The sequence below is a fragment of the Rhinolophus ferrumequinum genome, chromosome 2 (genome assembly GCF_004115265.2).
Source record: "Rhinolophus ferrumequinum isolate MPI-CBG mRhiFer1 chromosome 2, mRhiFer1_v1.p, whole genome shotgun sequence".
In the NCBI taxonomy this organism is placed as follows: domain Eukaryota; kingdom Metazoa; phylum Chordata; class Mammalia; order Chiroptera; family Rhinolophidae; genus Rhinolophus; species Rhinolophus ferrumequinum.
The window spans coordinates 107,050,212-107,063,196 of NC_046285.1; the positions used below are offsets into that span (position 1 = coordinate 107,050,212).

The following is a 12,985-nucleotide window of genomic DNA, read 5'->3' on the forward strand; positions in this document are numbered from 1 at the left end:
CTGCGTGTCCAGAGGCAGCGGACTAATGACGCTAGTCCAGCTCCCATTACCTTTTCAAACCAGCAAAAGGAAAATGACAGCATGTGAGGAAAAGTACAGACAAACACCCCCCGTTTTATGGCCTGTGAGCAGGACCTACAGCGTCGCACAGCAGATGGGCCCATTCTGCCTCCATGAATTTTAAATCGCCTCTTACGACATTTCCCTGGCTGATGAGCTAGTGTTTCACGATATGTTGGCTCGCGAAATTCAAGCAGCTGTGCCTTCCTCTAAGCTCCTCGTTCAGCCTCAGCCATACTGCACGTCGCCTGTAAACGTCTACTTAAAAGAGAATGAACTTATTCTAAAAGGCCACACAGCAGACGCGGCTGAGACGAATGAGGCCCCCACTGCAAGGGGCCCGTGCCTTTGCTTTGGCTCTTACAGGAGGCGCGGGGCCCAAGGGCGTCAGCGCAGACGGAAGCAGCAGAGAGGCACGAGCACGGTCCCTGATGTGGCCTGAAGGACGATGCTGATGGCACCACCACTCGCACACGCGGAGGGGCCGTGAGGCCTGAAGTGTGGCCTCCTGTCCCTGGCCACTGGCCTGGCTGCAGACAAGGTGGCCGCGGTGAGGGGAGCCCGGCACACACACCGGCACGAGCGCTAATGTCTGAGGCCCTCTGCACGCTGCCTGTTACACGAAAAACTGCACTTCGTTCTGGGTTTACAGTCCAAGGGCCCAGAACAACGGAAGGAGAGGCTTTCCCACCAGCCGAGTACGTGCGGGGTCACGTACAGCCTCCTGATCTCACGCTTATACTATTTCAGAAAACAACGGTTGGAGCATATCAGTGACTCTTCTTTCTTTATTCAAAAATAAAAGAGGCACAAAAATACAGAACTAAAATGTCCAAAGTCATCTGAAACAGCAGGTTTACCAAAAGGTTTAAATGTAACTAAACTTGCATTTGGGGGATTAATTAGAACTACTAGAGAGAGAGTGAACTGTTTCGCAGAGAAATGGATCTCAGAAAAGTGCTGACCGATGGAGGTGGTAACTGAATCTCCCACTTGGGGGGATCAAGGGGGCGCCCACAGGCCTCAGAAAGGCCCCGCCTGTAGCAGGGGCCGCTGAGGCCTCTTCCAGGCACAGCTGGCGCACCTCACAGACGCATGGATTCTTTCTCAGGCTCCCCTGGCAAGACTAACCCAGAGGAAGTTATGGACACATACCAATTCACGTTCCTCTCTAGCCAAGCACAGCTGGCCATCTGTAACACATGGCACCGGGGACGGTTTCAGGATGCTGCTAAGTGGGGACCTGGGAGGGGAAGGGACACGCCAAGTGCCCCTACGCGTGGTGCTGCTCCAGGGCACGCAGGTCCTCCAGGAGCTCCTGGGCCACGGCCTGCAGGCGGGGGTTGCGGCTCTTGGCCATGGCCAGGATCCGCTGCAGGGGCAGGGAGCTCTGGAACTCGGAGGCCGACTTGGAGAAGACTTCCGGTTCCAGAACCACCGACTGGATAAGTCGCAACACATGAAGACACACCTCTGCATCAGGATCTAGGGGGAAGAAGTAATGTTTGGGTTAGAATAAAACTTCTACAGAAATCCTGGGGCCGAGTCGCCCCTCACGCATTCCTGGCCTTTCTGAATGATAGATCTGACAGTTTAGAAAAGTACGAGCTGACCCAGAAACAGTGTCACTTCTTGATGTCCAAGACCTTACAGAGACACTGGGCGCTGTGGCTGCCACAGGGAGGGAAGGATCGCTAGGAAAGCCCCACCAGCCAGAGAAGGCGGACAGGAGCGGAACCGAAACACCAGAGCTGGGTCCTCTGCCCTCCGCCCTCTACCAGGAGCTCAGCAAACACCCAGCAGCCAGAAGACCCTACGGTGGGGAGAGGGGCAAAAGGTGGAAGGACACGAAGGGACAGACCCCAAGGGAAGGCCACAGCTAAGGCTGGAGCAGGACACGAAGGAAGGCACTCTGGCAATTCGGTCCCCACCCTCAGCACAGGAAAAGCTGGAGGAACTGGGGCATTTTTGTGTTTGGGGTTTTTTTAATAGTAATCCTTCAAGTTTATTTTTCTTTATCAAGCTGGTTTTATCTATCCCAATTCCTTTGTTTTTCATATAAATTCTAGAATAACTTTGTCTCCCACTATTAACAATTTTGCTGGGATTTGGATTGAAATTGCAGTAAACAGGGATACCAGTCTGGGAGAGAACTGGTATCTTCACTGCTTTTTCTTTTTTGGTCTGTATGTAATATTGCTTGTAACCAGCAGTTTCACTCAACACTATGCTTTAGAGATTAATCTCAACTGGTAACAGAAACTGTAGTTCATCCATTTCCCATCCATTCCATTGCATGAATTGGTTACTATTTATTGTTCACTCTTCTACTGATGAACATTTTGGGTTTGTTTCTTGATTTATGCTGTTATAAACAATGCTGCCATAAAATTCCTTTTTTAAGAGCCTCCAGTGAGACATTTTTTGATACCAAAATCCTTATTTTACATGTTCTTAATGAAGCTTTTAAAAATTATAAAATAAGGCATACATAAAAATATAGAATAATTAACCTCTGTGTACTCATCACCCAGCTTAGTCAGATCTCAGTATTTTTCTTTTTTCACTACCCCACCCCTCCCTTTGTCAGTCATCAGCTTGCTCTCTGTATCTATGGGTCTGTTTTAGTTTTGTTTACTCATTTGTTTTAGGGGTTTTTTTCCCTTAGATTCCACAAACAAGTGAAATTATGCAGTATTTGTCTCTCAGTCTGACTTTTCTCACTCGGCACAACACCCTCTAGGTCCATGCACGTTGTCACAAATAGCAGGACCGCCTTCCTTTTCATTGCTGAGCCATATTCCATAATATATATACACTACCTCTTCTTTAGTCAATCATCTAGTGACGGACACTCACGTTGCTTCCATATCTGCAATTAACATAGGGGTACATATATCTTTTCGAATTAGTGTTTTGGATTTCTTTGGATAAATGCCCAGAAGTGGCATTGCTAGGTCATACATAAGGTTCTATTTTTAATTTTTTGAGGACCCTCCAAACTGTTTTCCATAGTGGCTGCACCAATCTGCAATCCCACCAACAGTGCCCGAGGGGTCCCTTTTCTCTCTGTCCTCGCCCACACTTACTTGTTGACTTATCGATGCCATTCTGACAGGAGTGAGATGACAGCTCACTGTGGTACTGACTCGTATTTCCCTGGTGGTTAGTGATGCCGAGCCTCTTTTCATGTGTCTGTTTTCATGTGTCATGTCTCAGTGTCCTCTTTGGAGAAATGCTTAGCCAGGTCTCTGCCCATTTTTTAATTGGATTGGTTGGTTTTTGTTTTTTTGGTGTTAAGTTGAATGATTCCTAATATATTTTGATTAACTCCTTATAGGATGAATATCTTCTCCCATTCAGTAGGCTGTCTTCTCATTTTGCTGGTTTCTTTTGCTGTGCAAAAACTTTTTAATTAGGTGTAGTCCCACTGTTTATTTTTGCTTTGGTTGCCCTTGTCCAAGGAGCTATATCCAAAATGATATTACTAAGAGCAATGGCAGAGAGTTTACTGCCTATGTTTCCTTCAAAAAGTTTTATGGTTTCAGGTCTATTTAAGTCTTTAATCCATTTTGAGTTTATTTTTGAAGATGGTGCAAGAAAGTGGTCCAATTTCTTTTTTTTTTTGCATGGATCTGCACCCTCAGCACAAGAAAAGGTTAGAGGCATTTGAAGCTAGTGGTGCACAGTGGTGTAAGCACTGCAACAACCAACCAACCCCAGCTCAACACAAACAAGAGGTATGGCCATTTTCAGGAGTAGACACTATTAACCTCATTCTTTCCTGTAGAGGCTGGTACACTATGGCCCAGAGACCAAGTGCAGCCCATGGCCTATTTCTGTGCAGGCTGTGAGCTAAGAGTGGCTTTAATATTATAAAGAGTTATTTAAAAAAGAAAAACAGAAGAATAATGTGCAACAGAAACCATATGTGGCTCTCTAAACTAAAAATATTTACTACCTGGCCCATTACAGGGAAAGTTTGCTGGACGCCACCCGAACCCCCCGCCCCCCGACACATACACAGTACTGCCCTACACACAATGTCCAACATTCAATCAGAAATTATGACAACAAAACCAGGGAAACAAAAAGCCCACAGTGAAGTGATAATCAATAGAGCCAGACTCAGAGATGAACCAGGGAAGGAACAATCAGAAAAGGAATTTGAACTAAGTATGATTAATAGATGGGAAAACACTGTTTTAGGATTCTTATAGTACACCTGAAATAGTATAGTATTAATTAAAGATTTTTAATTTTATAATTTTATTTAAAGATTTTTAATTTCATAATTAAAAATCTTTAATTAACTATGATTAATTAAAGATTGTATTGTAAACCCTAGGGCAAATACTATAAAAGAGTTCTTAAAATGTAAATGGTAAGCCAACAGTGCAGATAAAATAGAATATTAAAATAATCCAACAGCAGACAAAAAAGATGACAAAGAAACAACTAGAAATATTTCCATATTTCTTTCTATATACATTAAACAGTATAAAAACACTGATTAAAAGAGAGAATGCATACAACAGCAAGACCCTACCATACACTGTGTACAAGATACCCAAGATAAATATAAAGACATAGGTTAAAAAATAATTTTAAAAATATGCCATGCAAACACTAAAAAAAGGTTGCAGGGTCTATATTATATCTCACAAAGTAGACTTCAGAACAAGAAATATTACATACAGAATTGTACACCTGAAATCTATGTAATTTTACTAACAATTGTCACCCCAATAAATTAAAAAAAAATTTTTCTAGTAGCCACATTTTAAAAAGGTAAAAAGAAATCAATAAAATTAATCTTAATAACAACAAAAAAAGAAATATTACCAGGAATAAGGAAGGACTTTACATAATGAAAAACACATAACAGGATTAATTACATATGTGCCTAACAACATAGCTTCGATAGATACACAGCACAACACGATAGAACTCTAAGGGCAAATAAGCAAATTCACAATTAGAGCTGGAAACTTTTTTTTTTTTTTAATTTATTGGGGTGACAATTGTTAGTAAAATTACATAGATTTCAGGTGTACAATTCTGTATTACATCATCTATAAATCCCATTGTGTGTTCACCACCCAGAGTCAGTTCTCCTTCCATCACCATATATTTGATCCCCTTTACCCTCATCTCCCACCCCCACCCCCCTTACCCTCTGGTAACCACTAAACTATTGTCTGTGTCTATGAGTTCTTGTTTCTCATTTGTTTGTCTTGTTCTTTTGTTGTTTTTGGTTTATATACCACACATCAGTGATAGAGCTGGAAACTTTAACACTCTTATTTCCATTATTGATTTTAGGAAAGGAAGAAAGAAAATCAGTAAGGATATAGAATCTCTGAACTATACTATCAACCAACTGGACCTAACTGACATTTAAAAGAATTCAAAGTACATTCTGTGATCTGAAGGGATTAAATTAGAAGTAACAGATATACAAAATAAATAACAGAAAAACATCTGAAAAATACTCAAATATTTGGAAATAAAACAACACACTTTTAAGTAACCTATGGATCAAAAAGAAGTCATAAGGGAAACTGGGCAATATTGTGAATGAAATGGAAACACAACATTATCAAAATCTCTGGGTGCAGTTAAACAGTACTCAGAGGGGGGGGTAGCATTAAATGCTCACAGTGGAAAAGAACAAAGGTCCCAGATTAGTTACCAGAGTTTTCATGTATTTTTAAAATATATATATAAAAGAGCAAATAAAAATCCAAAACATGCAAAAGGAAAATAATAAAGAGCACCCTCAGATATGACAAATATTTTGTAATTATCAGACAGGGAATTTAAAAAAAACTGTGATTCATTTGCTAAGGGCTCTGTATTAGTCAGCTCAGGCTGCCAAAACAGAATACCACAGATGGGGTGGCTTACACAACAGACATTTATTTTCTCATAGTTCTGGAGGCTGAACGTTCAAGATCAAGGTGTCAGCAGGGTGCAGATGGCCTTTTCTCTGTGCTCACACACCAGCCCAGTATCTCTCCTGTGTCCTAATCTCTTCTCATGAGAGCACCTGTCAGATTAGGTTAGGATCCACTGCAACGGCCTTGTTTTAACTTAATTAGTTCTTTTTTTTTTAATTTCAGGTATATAAAACAATGTTAGACATTTACACCCCCCCCAAGTGATAACCCCCCGCCCCAAATCTACTACCCCTCTGACATCGTATATATGTAGCTGCTACAATTCCACTGACTCCATTCCCTATGCTGTACTCCACATCCTGTGACTATACATATGTTAAATTATACTTGACATTCAGTATTATTCAGCTTCAGGTGTACAGTGCAGTGGTCAGGTACCTACCCGTCCATGAAGTGGGCTCCCAAATAAGACAAGTGTCCATCAGATACCCTACAAAATGTTTGTTATTAATTATATTCCCCGAACTGTCTTTCCTATCCCCGTGGCCATCTTGTGGTTACCGACTGTGCTTTCTAATCCCTTCCCCTTCTCTCTCGTCTCCACCCCACTCCCATCTAGCAACCCTCAGATTTTCCTCTATGTCTCTGAGACTGTTTCTGATTAGAGTGTTCATTTATTCTATTCTTTAGAGTCCACATGTAAGTGAGATCATACGGTATAACTTAATTACTTCTTTAAAGGCCCTATTTCCAAATACAGTCCCTGAGCAACTGGGTAGGATAGGGCTTTACCATGTGAATTTTCAACAGTCAGCCTGGAACAGGCTCTAATGCAAGAACAAAAGGTTAATGTAAACACAGGTAGAAACTCCAAAAACAACAAATTTCAGCTTAAATGTTCTCTCCTCAGAGTCCTTCACTGACCACCAATGTCATGATCCACTCACCCTGTCACCCTTCACCCTGTTTTAATTCCCTGAATACCATTTATTCTCTGAAGTAATCCTCTCTGCACCCCCACTAGACTGAAAGCTTCAGGAAAGCAAGGTCCTGTCTGTCTCACCCATTACTGTATCCCCAATGCAGTAAATGTTTGTGGAATGAATGACAAGATTGTATTTTATGTGGCTAAGGCTGATGGAATACAAACGATAAGAAAATTGCAGAGCAAACAAGCTTCAGAGACAGTGGTGCAAACCTCCAAAAAGGGCAAAGTCAGACAAGCCGCTAGAGGTCACAAGTGAGCCCCATGCAATCAAGGGAGCAGCCAACAGGAACAGCTCACGGTGACATCATCATAAGGAAACGGTCAGCTCGGTGACAGCACCGGAAGGGACACAGATGAGGGAATGGCAAGTGGCGTGCGTGCCCACACTGTACAGGTGGGAGACCAACACTCACCTCAGGCGTGCTTGGGCCACAGCTGAGCAAACTCTGAGTTACAACTGCAGTTTCTTTGAAAACAACGTGGAAGACCTCATTACTTGAGACTGAGAACATTCCAACAGATGGCTCAATTATGGGTTTCGACATAATTATGTAAGACAGGTGAAGCAACTGGAAATGAGAAACTCAACACAGACGTGACACAGATGTTAGGATCATCCGACAAGTTTTTAAGCAGCCACCATAACATGCTAGAAACAAATGAAAAAATACAAAGTCTCATCAAAGAAACAGAAGATAAAAAGAACAGAATGGAAATATTAGAATTGAAAAATACAATAAGTGAAATTAAAAAAAACTTGATAGAGACAGAATAGAGGGGCCAGAGGAAAGAATCAGTGAACTAGAAGACAGGACAACAGAAACTACCCGATCTGAATGACAGAGAGAAAACAGAGTGAAAAAGAAAATGAACAGAGCCTCTGCGCCCAGTGGGGCTATAAAAAAAATCTAACATTCATTTCACTGCAGTTCTGGAGCGAGAGGGAAAGTCAGCAGGGCTGGAAAATACCCTAAGAAATAATGGCTGAGATTTTACCTGACTTGGCAACAGACACAAACCTACAGATCCCAGAAGCTGGGCAAATGCCAAGTGGGACAGACCTCAAGAAATCTGTGCCAAGACACATCAAAGCCAAACTTCTGAAAACTAAAGACAAAGAAAAAACCTTGAAAGCAGCAAGAGAGAAACGACACCTTACCTACATGAAAAAAACAATTCAATGATACTGGATTTCTCATCAGAAACCATGGAGGCCAGAAGGAAGTGACACAATATTTTCCACATGTTAAAAGAATAAGAACTGTCAACTCAGAATCCTGTACGCAGAGAAAATGTCCTTCAGAAATGAAAGGAAATTTAGGCATTCTCACATGAAAGAAAATGAAGAGCTGCTGCCGTGAGCAGACCTGCTCTAAAAGAATGGCGGGACCACACAAAAACTTGTACAGGTGTTCACAGCTGCATTATGTGCTGGTACTGCTGCCTGGGCTTCCATTTCCTTTGGCTCAGCAGCCAGCAGGGCCGCTAACCTGACAGCGGCCCCGCAGGCCAGGGTGTGCCCTCGGCCTCAGCCTGCAGAGTCGCAAGCACGGGAGGCCCCAATACCACTTCTCCAACCCTGTGCCCTACAGTCTCCCCATCGCCCAGAGCCTTCCCTATGGGCCCCTCAGGTAAGACCCCGCCGGGCGTACCCAACACCCGCTCCTTTGGTTGGAACGGACCAATCCGGCCTGAGGGGAACTCGAGGCACGCCACCCACAGACGCTAATAAAGGCGTGCGCCCCCATCCCCCCCGTCTGCCCTCTGCCGCAGACGGACTGCCCCGTGTGGCCCCTCCAGGCCTGCCCGGTGCCTCCTCCAGGACCCGTGAGTACTAAACCTGTCCATTTCAATCCCCCTCGTGGTCTCTGGTTGAACCGCAGCGCACCATCCGGCAACCTGGGCTCCGCTTAGTGAGTGTTAATTTGATAATTCATGGCACAGCTCAAAAGTGGAAAAACCCAAATGCCCGTCAGTGAGGAATGGGTGAACAAAATGTGGTCATGTACACAAAGGAACGTTTGGCAATGAGAAGGAATGAACTACTGACACACGCTACAACATGGAGCGTCCTTGAGAACATTCTAAAGAAGCCAGCCACAACAGGCCACAGATTATAAAATTCCAACTTTATGAATTGCGCAGAATGGCTAAATCCAGAGACAGAAAGCAGACTGATGGCTGCGAGGTGCTGCGTGACTAGAATGGGGAGTGCTGATGGGTATGGGGGTTTCTATGGTAGTGATGAGAATATTCTAACATCAGGTGGTGTGATGGTTGTACAACTCTGTGACTAGACTAAGAGCTACTGAGTTATACACTCTAAGTGGCTGAATTTCAGGGTATGTGAGTTGTATCTCAACAAAGCTGTCGTTAGAAAAAGGACATCAGTGGGAAAACTGACAAAATTCAGATTAGGGCTGAAGATTAGCTAATAGCGTGCCAATGTTACTTACCTGTTTCAGTAACTACTCTGGCTCCATGAGATGTTAACATTAGGGGAAGCTAGGTGAGGGGTCCTCTATCTACAATTTGTGCAACTTTTCCATAAATCTAAAAGAAGAAACAGAAGCGAGAAGAGCTAAAGTTCTTGAAACAGAAAGGACATGATAAAAGAATAAATCTCTGGGGGCGGCCGGATGGCTCAGTTGGTTACCGCGCGAGCTCTGAACAACAGGGTTGCTGGTTCGAGTCCCACATGGGCCAGTGAACTGCACCCTCTGCATCTAGATTGAAGACAACGAGCTGCTGCTGAGCTTCCGGAGGGGCAGCCGGACGGCTCAGCTGGTTAGAGAGCAAGCTCTTAACAACAAGGTTGCCGGTTTAATTCCCACATGGGATGAATGATTTAGTGCCCCCTGCAACTAAAGATTGAAAACAACTGGACTTGGAGCTGAGCTGAGCCCTCCACAACTAGGTTGAAGGACAACGACTTGGAGCTGATGGGCCCTGGAGAAACACACTGTTCCCCAATATTCCCCAGTAAAATTTACTAAAAAAAAAATCTCTGAACATCAAGAAACAACAATAGAAAGAATAAAAATAAGGTACACACAACAGCCTGCTTCTCCTTGTAAGTTCTCTAAATTACGCTTGTTGGCTGCAGCAGACATAATTCCAGTGTCTGATGCGGTTCTCAGTGTACATGGGGGAATGTTTCAGGCAACCGTAGAACAAATGGGAAAAGATAAAGGGGGAAAAGCTTCTACACGTCACTCCAACTGGAAAAGGCTGACCCAGGAGATACGGATTACTTATTATATATCATGTAAAATTACATGAAAAGCAACATTTTTCTTGGATGGTCTTGTCAAAATGAGGATAAAACTGACAAATGGACAGCCATACTCGTACAAAAACCAGTGCTGACAAGTCAGAGAACATTTCCGCACCGAAAAGTCCCCTCAGGCCCTCCCCACGAGGCAGTCCCTACCCACGAACAATGATGTCCTGATTTTATCACCACAGATTGTTCGCCCATCCTTGAAAATCACACCAGCACGATTTCACTATTCGAACTCAGGCAAACCACACAAGGTAATATTCGGCCGGATTTCTCTTACTTCTCAATGCATGTCGTCCCATCCTGACATGTGGGGACCCCCTCACAAAGCCCTTGGATGGACATGGAATCAGAGCATCGTGCGTGTCCCCAACGGCAGGTGCTTGGTGCGTAAGTCACCTGGGAGTGGGGAAGGGACGCGACCCAACAGGGCACCAATAGCTGTAAACCAGGAATGCAACTGGACGAGGTGATCAGAGAGCCTCCCGGGTGACGTCCTCCACAGCTCTGGGCTCTGTCACCCGTGTCTGTCACAGACAAAGGCCCTGAAGAGCACGCAGCTGTCCCATGTGTCAGCAGCAGCAGCAGCAGGAAGGAACTGTGCCTAGAGCTGGGCCCACGTAAGGGTCGCCACCATGCTCGGCAGCTGAGGGCCACCAGCTCTGCAGCATGTGCCAGCCCCAGGTGGGGGGCTTCCGGCTGGCCCCAGGCGCCCCATCGTGCGTGGCAGGCAACACTCGTTACCATCACTCTGCGGAGATTGGGGGACAATCCACACTGGAAGGTTAGGATGCGACCATATTTCAACAGAATGATTAGGAATTTTTAAATTGTAGTTCTTGGAACACAAGCAGAACTGCAACGATTCTCCCAAAAGCTGCTGTGTTCTGCCCTGACACGCACAACCCTCGCCCTCTGACAGGAAGGCAGGTCCAAGGCCGCCCTGTGCCCCCTCCCTCGCACCCCTTCCCATGCTCCACACACACCGTCCAGCACCATGGACTTAGCTCTATGGGCCTGTTTCTGGAAGAGCCTTCAGAGCCCGTCTGTGGGCCACACGCAAACATCAGTGCTATGCCGACATTCAGAGCCCGTGAGTGCATCAGGACCCTGACCCTGAACTGCTCGCACATTCGTCACCCCACATGGACAGGACGACGAGGGGAGGGGACCGAGCAGCCCCGCGTTAGGTCTCCTCTCCCAGCACGCACAGAGCTGGCCCCGCTCGCCCCCAGCCCCCGGGTTCACCCACTCGGCTCAGGAAACTGTTTTCCCCGGGCCCTCGAGGATGCCGCCTCCTCCGGGCTGTCCTCCCGCCTCCTCTTGCTTCTCTGTGCGTCTCCTGTGCTTCCTCCTCCTCTCCTTCCCACACGGAAAATGTCGCGGTGTCCCAGGGCTCAGTCTTCAGCCCTCTCTCACTCCCAAGTGACGTAATCCACGGCCAGGCACAGAAATGCTGTCTACACAACAGTGTTCAGAGCTGTCGCCAACGCCATCTGCTCCTCTAACGCCAGCTCACAAATCCAGGGTTCTCTACACCTCCCTCTGAATGCGGAACAGGGGCCTCAAACCTCACACGCACCAAACTGAACTCCATTCCCCGTGCTCCTCCCCCCCCCAACAGCCCCCACACCCTGACCCAGCTACTCCGCCCGGACCCTGGAGGCGCCCTGGGCCACCCTCCCTCAGGCGCCTCGCCCCTCCAATCTGGTCACCTCATGCACTGTCGCCGCTGCCACCTGGTCGGGCTGCCACAGCCTTCCCACCTGAACCCCTGCAACCCCTCGCAGCCCCCCACAGCAGCCGGAGCGAGCGTGGGAAGCCGACCGCCCACCAGCCCAGGGCCTGCCCGCTCAGAGTACTGCCAAGCATCGTCCTCTCGGCCGTCTACAGGCCCCCAGGCGGTGGCCCCGACGGCCCGCAGCACCTCCAGCCGCACCGGCCTTTCCCACTGCCATTCTCATTGCCGTGGCTGCCACAAGGCCTCCCCACAGCCCGTCCTTGGCCCGTGATGCCTTGCTCACACATCTCACAGCTGTCCTTTGCTTCACGCAGGGCTCCACTCAAATACCTGGACAGCAGCCCCTTGGCGTCCCTCTCTAGCCTCTCATGCCACGCCGTCCTCACTTGTATCATATGAGCGCCACCATCTGCCTGACTGTCCCAGTCTTCCCACCTGAAGGTAAGTCCCATGAGGGAAGAACTCCGTCTGTTCACTGCTGAACCTCCAGGTCCCAGGAGGGCTCGGAGCTCGATGGATACTTGTAACAAATGGGCCGTCTGGGTGCCCTCCAGGCTGCAGTCCAGCCCGCCCATGGCACCTGCCGCCACGGGGACAGGGAGGGGACAGCTCAGCAGCAGGGTCTGCAGGGGGGTGCCAAGCACCAGCAGTGTACTTTCTGGGAGACGAAAGAAATACATCTAGTCTCTAGTCTCTTACCTACTTAGGGGCTTTCAGTAAGAGTTCCGGGCCATTAACAAGCAACAGAGCAGAAAGTGCAAACATGAGTAACTGCCACCATGGGACACTGGGGAGGAAAGATCAGACCAGGGGACAGGGTGTCTGGAAAGGCCCCCGAGTGGCTTCATGTCAGACTGGGAAGGTCTGGGAACAGAATGCATTAGCACCAGCGCACTGCGAGACGCTCGGGGCTTGGCAGACGAGGCAGGCTACTTTGTGTGTCTAATTTTTTCTTCCCCAAACCCAAAGAGATGCCATCACTTCCACTTTCACACACGGAAACCCCTTGC

General features: G+C 46.7%; 1 protein-coding gene across 1 annotated transcript in view; it reads right to left on the reverse strand.

Annotated features, from left to right (window-relative positions):
- Positions 1-873: 873 nt before the first annotated feature.
- HSF2BP (heat shock transcription factor 2 binding protein) overlaps positions 874-12,985 on the reverse strand; it is a 66,378-nt gene continuing 54,266 nt past the window's right edge. Inside the window, exon 9 of the mRNA XM_033122760.1 lies at positions 874-1,545. Coding sequence (XP_032978651.1) covers positions 1,334-1,545 — 212 coding nt within the window. The 3' untranslated portion in view covers positions 874-1,333. The remainder of the gene's footprint in view (positions 1,546-12,985) is intronic.